Source organism: Rhea americana, unplaced genomic scaffold, assembly GCF_003343005.1.
Source record: "Rhea americana isolate MKP2758 unplaced genomic scaffold, rheAme1 scaffold_302, whole genome shotgun sequence".
NCBI classification, from domain to species: Eukaryota; Metazoa; Chordata; class Aves; order Rheiformes; family Rheidae; genus Rhea; species Rhea americana.
The window spans coordinates 784192-798597 of NW_028186427.1; the positions used below are offsets into that span (position 1 = coordinate 784192).

General features: G+C 37.1%; 1 protein-coding gene across 3 annotated transcripts in view; it reads left to right on the forward strand.

The window, feature by feature from the left end:
* TENT4A (terminal nucleotidyltransferase 4A) overlaps positions 1–14406 on the forward strand; it is a 60133-nt gene that overhangs the window by 23516 nt on the left and 22211 nt on the right. For all 3 annotated transcript variants that reach the window (XM_085309763.1, XM_085309760.1, XM_085309761.1), the window contains exons 7-9: positions 162–375; positions 6938–7064; positions 14302–14402. In XM_085309763.1, coding sequence (XP_085165889.1) covers positions 162–375; positions 6938–7064; positions 14302–14402 — 442 coding nt within the window. The remainder of the gene's footprint in view (positions 1–161; positions 376–6937; positions 7065–14301; positions 14403–14406) is intronic.

Consider the following 14406-nt stretch of genomic DNA (forward strand, 5'->3'; position numbering starts at 1 on the left):
AAAGTGCTGCCCCCTCTTGGTTAAATCAAAGTAGTTTCAGTATATAAAGTATTAGTGCCCTGTGAAGAAATTGTACTCCGCTGTTTCAACTCRATTTCTTGTGGCATAGTGTTATGACAAGTGTTCACTTTTTAATAATTAGCAAGTGTTGTGTTTCACAGCTGCATCCAAGAATTGATGCCAGAAGAGCTGATGAAAACCTTGGAATGCTTCTCATAGAATTTTTTGAACTCTATGGAAGGAATTTTAATTACTTGAAAACTGGTATTAGAATAAAAAATGGAGGTGCCTATATTGCCAAAGAAGAAATCATGAAAGTCATGACCAATGGATACAGACCATCCATGTTGTGTATTGAAGATCCTCTCCTGCCTGGTAAGACTGTACATTTCTTGCAGTTTTCTGGAGCCTTGGCTCAACTAGTGCTATATTATAATCTGAGTTCCTAAAATCTGTCATATGAGTTGAAGTTGCGCTGGGGAAAGAGTATTTCTGGTGTATACTGTATGTATGGTACAGTTAGGGAGATGAGTTAATAGATAAGGAACTGAAATCCCCGAAGATTCATAGCTTCACTAATTTTGACTGCGCACAAAGTTTGCAGATAGATGGAGATGCAGAAATGTATGAGTGCATAGTAAGGCTCTCTAATAATGCCGAGTGATAGGGAGGAAAGGTCCAGGAAGTCCTGGAAGGAAGTTACTAGAAGGGATAGAACCTCATTCTTTATTATGAGAGAATGAGAAAGGAATGTGTAGCTTTCCCACTACAGTCTACAGAGCAATGCCATTTTTCAGGTAATAAAGCCCCAAATGAAGGGTACTTCCTGCAGGGCAGTATATTAGAGTATATTAGAGACTGCACAGAAACATGAACTCATGGTCAGGAGTATAGAGCAAGGGAGAGGCTGCAATATGATGTTGGTATAAAGAGTCTGACTGGTGCAAATTGCTTCTGCACTGCACAGGCACCTCTGTAGAATGTCTATTTTAGTTGCATGTACTTTTAGAAGCAACCAACTCCAATATTTTTTTCTTTAAGATTTCATTTTGATCAAAATGATCAAGATTAATTTTGTTTGAACTCTTGAGAATGTTCTAGCTAGTACTCAGTTTGGATTCTGTTTAGACTGTAACAAGTAACTGGAATTCCAAAACAGCTTTTTAATAAAGTAAATATTCAGTTAATTTGGACTTCAGCATTAATATTTCTAGGATGTAATTGGCACTCAAACTCCTTTATACTGTCACATCTTGTGGGTAGGCTGCTTATGTATAGCACTTCTAAAGCAAATACCATGGATCAGGAGCTAAGTTTGACTCCTTTCTAAATACTCAGTGTGCTAAATGTTCATACTTCTCTAGAACAGGTTGCAAGCTAAAATACTAATTTTTCTAACCACGTCTCTGATACATAGCTCAGATTCTTTGTCTCCATTCGCAACTCTTGTATAAAGAGCAGGCATAAGAGATTATGCAGAAATTTTTCAGTGTTTTTGAGGTTTTATTTAGTAGTTGTGCGCTTATTTGCCTGAAGATCCATTTCAGTAGCAGCATGAACCACTTTTCTCTAAAAGAACAGTTACTGTGTCTTCCAGTTTTCTTTCTATCTGCTAGCTGAGGACTAAAAGAGAAGAGTTTATGTATACTGTAGAATGTTTTGATCGTTTGTAATAACCAAATTTTAGAAATGTTTCTTCCTTCCACTGACTCTCTGAAACAAAATAGCAAGTCCAGTAAGGGCTCTGAACTGTTCCTTTAGCATAAATCTTGAAGCAAAGAACTCTGGAAGAACGATCCCAGTTTTTATGCTCTGAGTTGTGAAGAACTAGATTTCAGACAATGTTCTGAGATAGTGGAATTCTTATAGGAGAAAACATTTTGGCAAGGCAAATGAAAGCTGAATATAACTCAAAATAAGTCATCTGGAGAGCATAACCTAAAGGATGTCATCTGGCAGCTGCCATAGAGCTTAGAACTTGCCTTGATGGAACTAGAAGGAAAATTGTTTGAGATACAGGGATGACTCTTTGAATTAGATCTCAGAAATACAGCCTCCTTAGGTCTAGGCATAATCATATATCCATAGAGTGTTTAGGAGTGCCTTTCAAGTATATATATTTAGTATCTAAAATTCTAATAATTATCTTTGTCTCGTTACTGTTTATCTTCAAACAACTTTTTCAAGGGTTCAGGTTCTTGTTCAGTTGACAAATAATAATCTCAATGTTAGTTTGTGATCAGATCAGCTTGGTGTCTGATTCTGTGAGGGTTTATACCATGACAGAAGAGGAGATGGAAACACATTTTTGGATAAAGGGACAGCTGTTGCTGTTCTTATTTAGATTAGCCTAAGTTACTGTAGATTTTTCCTTCAAACACCTGTTTCTTTGTGGTCTATGTGTACCAGTGTTTAATCTTTCTTTGGGGTCTTTCTTAGCCCACTCCTAGCTTTCTCAAAAATTCTGGTTAAGCCTTGCAAGAAGACTTTGAAAGATCATTTAGTCCTGAAAACAAAGACAAAATACAGAGATGGAGAGGAAAAAAAAAAACCAACAAAACAACAAACCTAACCCCCCCCCCAACCCACCTTTCCATTTCTCAAGATTATCCAAGTACTGTGAAAACCTTTCTATGAATATTTGCACAAGCTGTGTGATAGGGTGTACTGAAAGGTATAGCTCATGGATAGCTTTAGGAAGTCTTACAGAGGACAAGATTAAATTTAGTGGGATTGGTTTCTCTTAAGTCTGAGGACTGATGTTTGTTCAGTGTGAAGTGATGTCCGACTAAAATTATATCATCAGAAAGATACGGTCCTTCAGTTAAGTGTTCAGCATGTTTTGTTAGTTCCTAATGCAGGATGTGACAGATACCAGCCTGTTCTGGTCTCTGTTTTTCCTTATGCCAGATTCTTTTGGGTGCTGCAGAGTTTTCTCTGAGTTTCTCAAAGATTGTTTATAGGGCACTAGAGGATTATAGTCTCTGTGCTTTGAGAACAAAGATTCCAGGAAAGATGTGAGGAGTTTGCACTTTGAAGTGAGACAGGTTATGTTGAAATCTAGATTTCAGATGTCAGACTACTCTACCCTGTGATACCTTGTGATGTTTATTAGGGTGCTAGGTGACCTGATCTAGATAGATACTCTATTTTTTTTTCCTCTTGAGTTAGTAGTGTCCAAGACTAGGTAATAAGATCTCTCCCTTGCAAAGAAGGAAACTTCTGTAAACATCTTGTAGCTGCCACCATAACAGAATTATTTTCTTGATAAACTGACATGTGATGTGTAGAAGACTTGGAGAAAGCATTAATTCAGGAGAATTGCTGAGTCAGTCACTTAAAGAGTGTTACACTGAAGATACCTGTCTGTTCAGGGGAGTGTGCTGAAGCAGTATAGAGGTTAACCATCTTTCAAGAGGTTTATATGTGTCTTTCAGTGTCCTATCCTGGAAGACACATGACACTGGTTGCAGGTAACAATTCCTTAACCTGTGTTTGTAAGATAAACTTTGCATTTGTTCAGTGGGCTCTTAGGGAGGATTATTCCTTTACACCTTTTTTTAGATTTGAGGCTGGGGATTATCAAGGTCACGTTTTTGATACTTGAAATTGGAATGATTTTGATCTTGGTTCAGATTGGCAGCAAGATTAGTTAAGTCATAGCTGAAGACTTGCATTTTCATTTCCACTGTTCTTTATGTTAGAAAGTATTATTTTTCATTCTGAATTGCTACTGGCACTAATGAAAATTCTGAAACAGTAGATTTCATATGGCTCCACTGAAAAGGGTCTGTTTAACTTGCCAGCCCAGTTATGCTTAAAGTATGTTAAGTAACTTATTTTGAGGTGGACAACAGCTATTGGGAGTATGTATTCTAGCCTTTGTGGCTGCCCAAGGATATTCATCACAATTTTTCAATACCTGATATTTGTGATTAGAACATGCAAAAGCATGCATGTGTGTATGTTTTAAAAAAAATTATAAAAATACAAAAATACATCAAGACTAGCAGCTGAAAGAGCTCCTGAATACTGAATGTTGCAAAGAGGTATTTAGTGGGTAACAGCTTAAAACAGATCAATTTCTGTCCTTGCTCACTGTTTTACCTTTACTTTTCCAGGCCATATTTTTAAAATTACTTCAGGTTACGGAAGACTGCTTAACTGAGTGATAATACTGATATCTAGTCTTGGAAATCTTAGACATACTTCTTCAGGAATGAAGGCTTATGCTGCAATAAAAAGAATGAGGGTTGAATTATCTGTGAAGTTGCACACAATTGTTATCTGGTAATGCTGAGGGTTGAAGTCTTTTACAAATTTCTTAAGGGTGAAAGCATTTGACTACATGCTTTAACTGATCAATCTGTGATGAATGAAAGACTTGGGTATGCAAAATTGATCTGCTGATGAGAATGATATCTCAGAAAAAAAATCTTTTTTTTTTTAAATTCATGACAACATATGTGAGTATGTGATCTTCTGGCTTCTTTAATATGTTGCTTTGTGGATTGGGTATGGTCATGCCTATACAGACTTGACTGGTACAATTCACAATAGCTAGCACAGTAGCTTTGGCTTCAACCTACCTTTTCAGCTGCAGTGCAAGCCAATACAGAGTGTATAATTGAATAAGACTGTTTATTCAAACATTTATACGCTAATTACAGGTGCAGAACAAGGCAATCCAGGAACCTAGGCATGCTATGGTATGAGCTGTCCTGCCTCTTATCAAATCTGCTTCAATCAAGACTAATACACAGCTTCATTAGTGGTATAAACTAAACTGCCTGAGTTTATTGTAAATGGATTAGGGAAGGCTTACAATTTCTTTTGTTGGCAGAGCAGTGAAGGTGGCAAGCACTGTCAACAGGAGTAACCAACACTTTGGAGCAGCAGTGTCTTCATTTGGTATAGCTTCTTGCAGGATGCATGTCAAACCTGTGTCAACGCAGACACCGGATTAGACTAAACTAATGTAGTTTGGTTGTGCATATATTCTTAAGTCTTGTTATATAAATTTAGTAGTAGGAACAATTGCATGAGTTTAACCACTTATATTATTTCTCTTTCTGTATTGCTTCTCAGCTTATTTTCCTTTGTATGTACCTTTAGCACTTAAAGTGAAATATAGCATTGTTGCAGGACACTCACGACCTTGAAAAACATGCACTGATAACATCTGTAATTTTTTGTGTTCTGATTTCTTGACTGCTGAAATACCTTGGTTTCTGTTCAGCTAGCTTTGGGTTAAGTACTGTGGAAAGTCTGTTACCTGCTTTGTGATAGTGAAGCTTTGAACTTAACTTCAATGTGTTTCTTCCTAGATTTGCTTTTCCAGGCCAGCAATGGTCTCTGTTTCTACTTTAGGGTAGAGTCTAGCAACAAACATCACTTATAGAGGAAGGGAGGGGCAGATTACACTTCTCTAATTCTGTGTCTGGCAGCTGCAGGCTACTGCAGGAGTACCTTAAGAACAAGATACTTGGTTGCTTCAGTAAGCATTAAGTCTTTCTTAATTGTTTTTTATTTGACCGTAAACATTACCAAAGAAATCTTGTTTTCCCAAAAGGTTCTTGTATTCCCAGTCTGCTTTAATTGATTTATGCTTTTGTGTTAAAATGGCATTATGTTTGGAGAAACTTGAAAGACTAAAATGTGTTACCAAGTAGTAAAGCCAAGGTTATGTTTTGTGTTTTTTTGTTTTTCTGGATGGTAGACTTCGGAGTGTTTATCTATAACATTGTACTTGGCAAAAATAGTTCAGCAAGTGAAGATTTCCCTTATAGTCMGCATCAGCCTAATTAGATTCAAACTAGTGACCTCCATCTTTTCCCTTTTGGTCTTCAAAGATAACTTTTCATTAAAACCTGTTCGTGAGCCATGATTTCTAAGTTTAAAATAAGCATGTTCTATGGTTTGCCACTTTCTCATGGTCTTGTGGAATTTCAGGTGTCATCCTGAAGGAACAGAACTCTTTACTGAAAGCAGCTTTCTACCCACTCAAGATCCAGTCTGTATTTCAGACATGCAGTTTGAAGGAAGTTGGTTTTAATTGTTTGTTAATTTAAGTAGTGACAGTGAACAGTTGGTGTCTGGTGCCAAATATGTTTACAGGAAAAAAGCACAACTGCTTGTTGTTGTTTGTGCCAGCAAGAGCTTTCTAAGTGCCAAACAGATGCCTGTACATTGTCACTGTTGTAGAAGCTTTAGAAAATTCTTTGCTTTTTCTGTTCCTCGCACCTTTTATTGAATTCAGGAGTTCTGCTATACTTGTTCATGTTTGGAGAGTGGCAGTCAAAGTGCCACTAACTTGACTTTAAGGGAAAAAAAAAAAGTACAAGCTTTTGGAATCCTGTGAGATAAAGTGTGTGTCCTGTTTCTTTTTTTATTTATTTTTTTTATTCTAGGAGATGAATAATCTGTATGAGGTGGGTTATTCATCTGTCATACTCTTAGGCTTAAGTAAGGGTGGTTGTAAATATGGCTGGCCCTATGAAGGTAATGTAGTTGCACAGGGGTAATTGAAAGCTGAATTTGGCCTACAGACACTCTGCTGGTAAGTGTGACTTGATGCCTTAACAAAAGCATGATAGGTTCTCTTTTAAAGAGATCAGCTAAACCTCTTACAGCTGTCTTTTTACATTCTGTTTTTTCCATGTTCTGGTACAGCAGCATTTTACAAGTGCTAGATTGAATGCATACTGTTAAGCCTGATTCCAAAGATTAGCTTCCTTTATTTAGATAGCCACACTTAGCTGTTCCTGCTATGAACAGAATGGGCCTTTAACAGTCAGAGTTAAACTGTATTGTTAAGGCGTCTGAGCTTTCAATATGAATATTTTTCTGGTTACTGGTATTAAAAAACAACAACAACAACAAAAAAAAAAAAAAAACACAAACCAAACTTGACCTGATGACTGTCACATTATTACAGGAAACGACGTTGGCAGAAGTTCTTACGGTGCCATGCAAGTGAAACAAGTTTTTGATTATGCCTACATTGTTCTTAGCCATGCAGTATCACCACTTGCAAGATCATATCCAAATAGAGATTCTGAGAGGTAATTAGTCCACTTTTTGAATATCCATTTGTCTTTTTAATCAATTAGGAATGTTTGGATCTTATAAAAAGAATATTGCTATTTATTGTGTAACTGCAGCTGTATTGAAATTTACCCAGAGATTTAGGCTGGCCCAATGCTATAAGAACATAATACCTTAATGAGCAGCAGAGATAAAGGCAGCCTGATGAAAGCAAGAGTGAGTCCAATGTCATGTTCTTTTAGTGCAAAAGGGAGCCCGATGATGTGTTGGTCTTTCTTCAAATGTTCTGCTTAAAATCCTTCAAAGGAAGGACTGCTGGTCTTATGTTTGGTGTGATATATTTGTCTGTTTATTGCAGGAGAAAGAAATGAGTGAACAAAGTTTATTTAGACTTAAAACCAGATAAAGTGAGGCTAGAAGTTTGATTAGTACTCTTATGTGCTCCTATAAGATTTTTAAAAAGGCTTTATTTGTATTAAGCTATTGGAAAAATCAGTTCAATTTGGCCATAACTTTTAAATGGCATTTCTAAAGTTACCATACTTGTACATGTGTGATTTTTTAATGCAGTTCTTACTGTCTTTCATAGAGGTACTGGACAGCTAAGAAGTGCTTTTTAAGCTCATGCCTTTATAAACCTTTTTYGTTGAAAAGGGGGAAGAAAGAAAATAAAGGCATATCACGCTTTCATATATCTACTCCATTATGTGCTGTTGGCTTCTAATCCTCACTACAGATTAGGACCAAATCAGAGGATGTGTCTTCCCCTGGGACTTCCCTAGAATCCCAATGATATTTTGAATACCAGAGCTATTTACAGGGAGGAGTGACTGTAACAATGTACAAACATAGATACAATTCCAAACGTTATAAAGCTGTTAAAATTCATTATTTATGTAACTGAAAAGAAAAATACTTYTGCTATAGTTTGTTTACCACAAAGTGCATCCAGTCTCTTTTTCTTCTGGATTTAAAAATGACAGTACTTTCGTAGTGCCTGTGAGTGTTTAGGTGGTGTTAAATTCACAAAGGCTGTGACTGCACATTTGACCATGACAGATAGGAAGAATGGTGTGTAGAGAAGTACACACTGACATTTGAGACCCTGCTATTTTAAGATAACTTAAAGGTATATCTGCAAAACTTGTACTGGCTGAGTTTTTCTCATTCACAAAATGAAGTTGGTACTTTATTCTCATGTAAGTATAGATATAATAATTTAGAGATTCCTGAAGTTTTTGTCTTGGGTCTTGGCCTTCATTAACTTCTCTGAGCTGTGAGGGTTCCAAAGGATATAGTTATTCTCTTAAAGAATACCTATATTTATACTACAAACATTAGAAAAAGTGTTTATTTAATGCAAGCCACGGATGTCATCAACATCTGCACTTTGTATGTACATTTCCACTTACTTTATTTTGGGAAATATTTGAATATTGTCACAACTTTTCTGAAGCTGAGAAGTCCCAGCAGCAATGTTCAGGTGTGGTAGGTCTGACTTGTCTTTCTTTTAGTTCTGTGTCAGTGAATACTCTGTCTCAGAACCAGTTGCGTTCGTGACTTGCCATTGTGTTGGAGAGAAAGGTATAAGAGGAGCATCACTGCACAGTCCTGTATGCGATTCATTCTACCCAGCACCAGCCTTAACAACAGCTAAGGATTTGTATGTGGATGATGTGCTGTTTGGGACCATGTTTGTTGCAAAAGCTCAATAGCAGTCCATGTTCAATCTCAGTTCTTAGTTAAACATGATGTGCCTGGGTTTTCTGGGTATATTTCAGATCCTTCTGGTATCTGTTAGGTAGAGTGGTCCAGGCTCTGTATACAGACWCTCTTGGTGGCCTGATCTAAAGCCTGAACTGTCTAGGAGCTGTTCATTCTGATCCATTTTCCTTTTGTAGGCTTGGAACTGATAGGTTAAACTGTAAGCAATGGGATCCCATTTAGGAGCACTCACTTGCTTTAGCTGTCTAATATTCTACTAGAGGACAGAATAAAAGCTAAGTGAAGAGCACTTGAAAGGGTAAGAAATTGCAAGAAGCTGAATTCCTCAGGCTAACTTGAGTTTGTTCAGTTTTGTCATAATTCAGGCTAGCTTTCCCCTAAGTGTGAAGATTTATTCTTGGAATGGTTGGTGGATTTAAGTTCATATCAACTCTTTTCCTGGAAAACTTCTCTGCTCCTTGTATAGATCTAATTAAATCCTATTTTGTGGATGACCATCTCTGTAGCTTTCAAATCTTTCTTGGTAGTCATAGTTACCATACTTTTCCAGGGTCAATTCAACTCAAATGAGCACAAGTCTAAGGTAATTTAAGGCTTTCTAGTTCCCTCTTCTACTTCTGATAATCCTCATGTCAAAGTCAGGATTTTTGGTCCTTCAGCATAGACCTTGCTTTTGTCCATGTTCTGTACCAATAAGTCGCACAGAATATTATGGGCAGATTGGAATCTGTTTCTCCAGCATTTTCATTCAAGCTTCTAAATATAACCTTTGAAAGTGTAATACTTACTGAGTGGAGAGAGTACTTAATTGAGTCTTGGAGGCAATGGCTCAAAACTACCTGAAGTACCTTAACACTGTTTTATACGTACTCTACATTGCCCATCATCTTTCAAGAGTGTCTCAAGGTTAGTAGTTCAGAAGATTTTGTGGAAGCAAATGGATCCCTATCATCTTGGAAGGAGAGGATTTTTTTGGTGGGAAGATGAGTGAGGAGACTGTCAATTCATTTTCAACCTGCACAACCCATATGTGAGATCAGTTTTGGAGTTGGGACGTTAGCCAAAATAATTGAAAACCACAAGATTTGTTTCTTAGTGTTTGAGACCACAGGAACTCAGGCCAACTGGGTCTGACCATAGAGTAGTTTAGAACAGGACACCTCTTACTTAGTCACAGAATGTGATTTGAACAACTTTGACCGTAGCCTGTCACCAGAAGAGTGTCTGTGTCATTTTAAATTAGCTAGCTATAGTAGTCTGTAAGGAATGATACTCTAAAGTTACAGTGACTTTTTCAATTGTATTCTATTTCTCATTAAACCACAGAAAACTTTATCAGAAGTTATGCAATAAATTTTTGTTCATTGCTACACTTTCTTTTGATACCAGTCAGCTATCTTCTGGAGGTCACCAGTGCTAATATATTGAAGTGCACTGCCACATTATACCTTATATAGCTTAAGCATGGGCTGCTGCTAGAAGCCACTTTCTTCCTTCTCAGTCCACATATTGTGAACTCTTGCATTGGACCTGATTTAATGATACTGCAGTCAGAAGGTGAGTCAGATAAACTGGTCTGAGAGCAAATTTAACAACACACCCTTCTGGTTGTCATCTTAGCAAGCTAATCCAGCTTGTATTGTGGCTGAAGAATAGACAGATCGAAAGTAAGAGAAGCAGTAGGAATTTACATCTGGGGAAGATGAAATGGTATCGCGCCATTTGGCAGCTAGAAGTTACGCTGTTTTGGATATAGATGCATCCTCGGCTTAAAAGTATGTCTGTAGCCCAGGATGTTGGCTTATTTGGTTTATCATGTGGTTCAGGTGTGAATGTGTCCAGACTGCATCTCTGAACAGCTAGCACAATCATGTTTGGCAGGGAGATGAGGTTGTAAGAAACTAGAGATGGAAGCCTAGACCTGCATGCATCTTTTCATTATAACCTTGACTTTTAGAACCTTTCTGCAATTCCCAAAATTATAGATTGGTTACARGTTCTTGATAGCTGGAGCCAGATGATCACTTAAATGATTTGAGTGATGAGGTATCTGAGAGAGAGGGGCAGTTAGAGCTCAGAGTTTGAGGAAGCCTTGGCTGGGCTTTGCTGTTGCATGTCTGAGATTACAATTTATAGCTGATAACTTTCAAAATAGCAGTAGTCTTACCATACGTAAAGTGATTTTCTTCTTCTGTTCTAGGAAGCTGTTTGGTCTGGTCTTGGTGCATTGTTCACCTACCTGCCAGCAGATCTGTATGTTAGGTTCAGGTTGTCCCTGGTTGGCCAAAATAGTCTTGGGATCTCTGGGAGCTGTCAAAGGGAGTGTAAAATTTACCTGCTGGCTCTGATGACACAGGAGGTAGAAATGCATGCAGTCTGAAACAGCCCTTCCTCTAATTCACAACTTGAATGCTGAATGGCTGTCTCTAGAATGAGGGCTGTCCCTTGGGAGGTATCAATAATATCAGCTTTTCTTCCACAAAAGATATCTGTCTAGTCATGTTCAAGTAAATTCTTCTCAGGTGTTGTTTAGACTTGTTTAGATTATACGATCCTTTAAACACCAAGGAGGTGCTTCATAATGTCGGCTAAGGTCTGCTTAACAATTATTTTGATTGTTCTTTCATGGATTTAATGTTTTTGTTTTTTTTCCTGCTCTTGCACCCTTTCATGTGGAGCTTGACTGGAGCTTTAGATATTTSATCTCACTGAATAGTATGTCACAATTCGATCCTTTTAAAGGTGATCTTCAGSTGTATTTGCACCTTAATTGTGGTGTAATGACAGTAAGAAAGTGTCCCTGTGACCTGAGGGCTTACMAATTAGCATTAGGTTGACAGAAAAACTGTATGGTGTGTAAAACTGGAGCTTCTAAACTTTTATCATAAAATAGTTATTAGGAGGCTGGGTTATGCAAGTAGCTTATCTCTGTTTTTTACTATATGATAATATCTAGCAAAAAAACTTTGAGWGGACTATCTTTCATAGGAGAACTGTCTACTTTTATTAATCAGTTAACTTCATAATTTTCTGCCTCTTACAATTGTCTTTAAGATTGRGAATGTCTCATATATAGAAATCCTGGCCTTGAGGGGGAAGCAGAAGTGTAGAATTCCCTAGTWCTAAAGGCTGAGCAGATTGACAGTTACTCTTTGTTCCTAAACATTTTCAGGGCTGAAAACAGATATAAGAGCAATTTTAAAAAATTTATTTTTAGAAATATTCTGRCCCCGTGGATATACTTGAGTCTTGTACATATGATGTCTGGCTCTTAAAGAGCAGTATTCAGTTTGATCGTATTTGCTTCTCCTTTTCTCTACCTTACTGTTTAAGTATATAGCATTGTAGACTTAAGTCACCTTTCAGTTTCTCATGCCTCGTAGTAAATGGTTTTAATTTTGGTGTGTAAGTAATAAACCCTTCCCCCTCTACCACCACCAAAAAGAAGAGTTTAGAGCTATGATTTGCACTGTGAAAGGAGCTAGTAAGAAAAGATTTCCAGGTTCTACATGTGTAACTCTGCCATAATTGTTGATGTAGCTGTAGTTTTGCTCCTTACACCTATTGATGGCAGACATTTTTGTTATACCGGTCTCCAAGGCCAATAAAAATGCCATCTTACATCATTCATTTTTCCTTCTGGTATTTGAAAACATGACTGGTATTGGTTTCTTTTGGGAAAGTACTCCAACAAGCTTCAGACTTGACAAGCTAACTGTCTCCTGAAGAGTTTGTCATTCATTGTTCATTTTCTAATCCTAGGACTGCTACTGATAATAGATGTCATTCTGGAGTAAAAACTCAAATCTTTCTAAAGGCTTGCTTGGGTGAAATTTTCAGCTCCAAGATTTCTTTGTTGCAGGGCTGAAGAGCCCAGCATTTCTGTTGGAATTCCATCCTGGCAGTGCTGTCGTGTGAACTGCAACTTCAGGGCCACAGCTAATTCTCTGCAATGTTTGTTTATCTTGTCTTCATTCCTTTTTGAATTCAAGAAGCTGGAATTGCAGTGTTTAAAAATGYGGTTACATCATGGGCTAGTGCACTGACAAAATGCTATCCTCTYTTATTCTGTTCCTTTGCTAATGCTCTGTTTAGGTGTTGAGCTGTGCTTTTCAAAGAATTACCTACTATAACCCAGACCATTAGTTGCTGAATGGTGACWATCACTTCAAAGCCTTTAATTCTTCATGTGCAATTCAAGATTGAGTTTTCCAACATGCATCACTTCATTTATCTGTGTAATAAAATGATGGATGATATTCACTCTGTCCACGAGGTCCTTCTGCAGCCATTGAATTCATAACTTAAGCAGCAGATTATACCATTTATTCCAATACATGCTTAAATGCTGGGCAGCTTTTTTTGATACTAACACACTAGTATGTCTTTAAAGTTGTAYGTCTAAACATGGAGTGTGTGGTATTTGATCTTGCAATGAAATAGTAATCCTTAAACTAGTAGGAGAATTATGACTCCTCTTTAAAATATAGCTATGAAATTACTTGATAAAGCTAACCTAAATACATTTAGGCTACAGATTTCTTCCCTTCCCACTGTAAAAAAACAGAAAAAAAATCCAGTAAAGGTACATTGTACCTTTATGATGTTAAATTAATAAGCTTTTTAGAACTACTGAAGACTTTCAAAGCTAAAATAATAYTACCTTTCTCCCAAGATGGTAACTTCCCATGGTGCATTTTTCATACAGCAGTCAGTCATTCTTAAATCCTGATCATTGAGTAAATAGTAAGAATTTCAACAAACAGCCCTTGATGAAAGAAAAGAATGTTGAACAACTCCTGCTCAAGAAGACCTGCAATACAAATGGCTGAATGTCGGGAAGATATGTTGGAAAACATTGCTCTGTACTCRCTGTGTAACATTAATCACTGTTCAACAGGACAAGGTGGGCTTTTCACCTGAACCRGTTGCCCTTATGAATCATCTTAAATTCTAACTTACTCTGGTTTTGGAGCCAGTCTGTTTCTTGTTTCCATTACCTCACGATCCATGGTACTTCCTTTATAACTGCAGGGATCTTAAACCTTTTAACTTGTCTTGTAAACCTATAAGCAAGGGCAGTGAAGGTGTCTCTTCAGCGGGAAGAGGAATTGAGAGTCCAAGATATTAACATGTTCAGTGCATCCTGTAGCTGTTCTAATCCAGATTTTGTGAAAWTTTTTTTTGTATGGAGAAATGCAAGAACCTGTAAAGTACTCTATGAAATACACTAGCATTTACATGTGTGTTTTTGATAGTTAAGATGCATTGTTTAAAAATATAGAATAAAAATGTTTTACCCCTATGTGTCAGTGCTTGCATATTAGTATGACAGAAGGTAAGTAATAAACTAATATAAAAAAAATGTGACTCTTCAGTGGCCCAAATGCWGCTATAAGTGAATGAAAGACCAGAAAGATTCTGTGATTGTGGATAACTTGCACTGTTTTTAATGTAATTTAATTGCTTTTTGAAATGCTCGCAAATATATAACTAAATGGCTTTGTATAACAATTAAAAATTTTTTAGCACATTAGGTAGAATCATCAAAGTGACCCAAGAGGTGATTGACTACAGAGCCTGGATTAAAAAGAAGTGGGGGAGCAAAATTAATTTATCACCTGAACTTGGTAG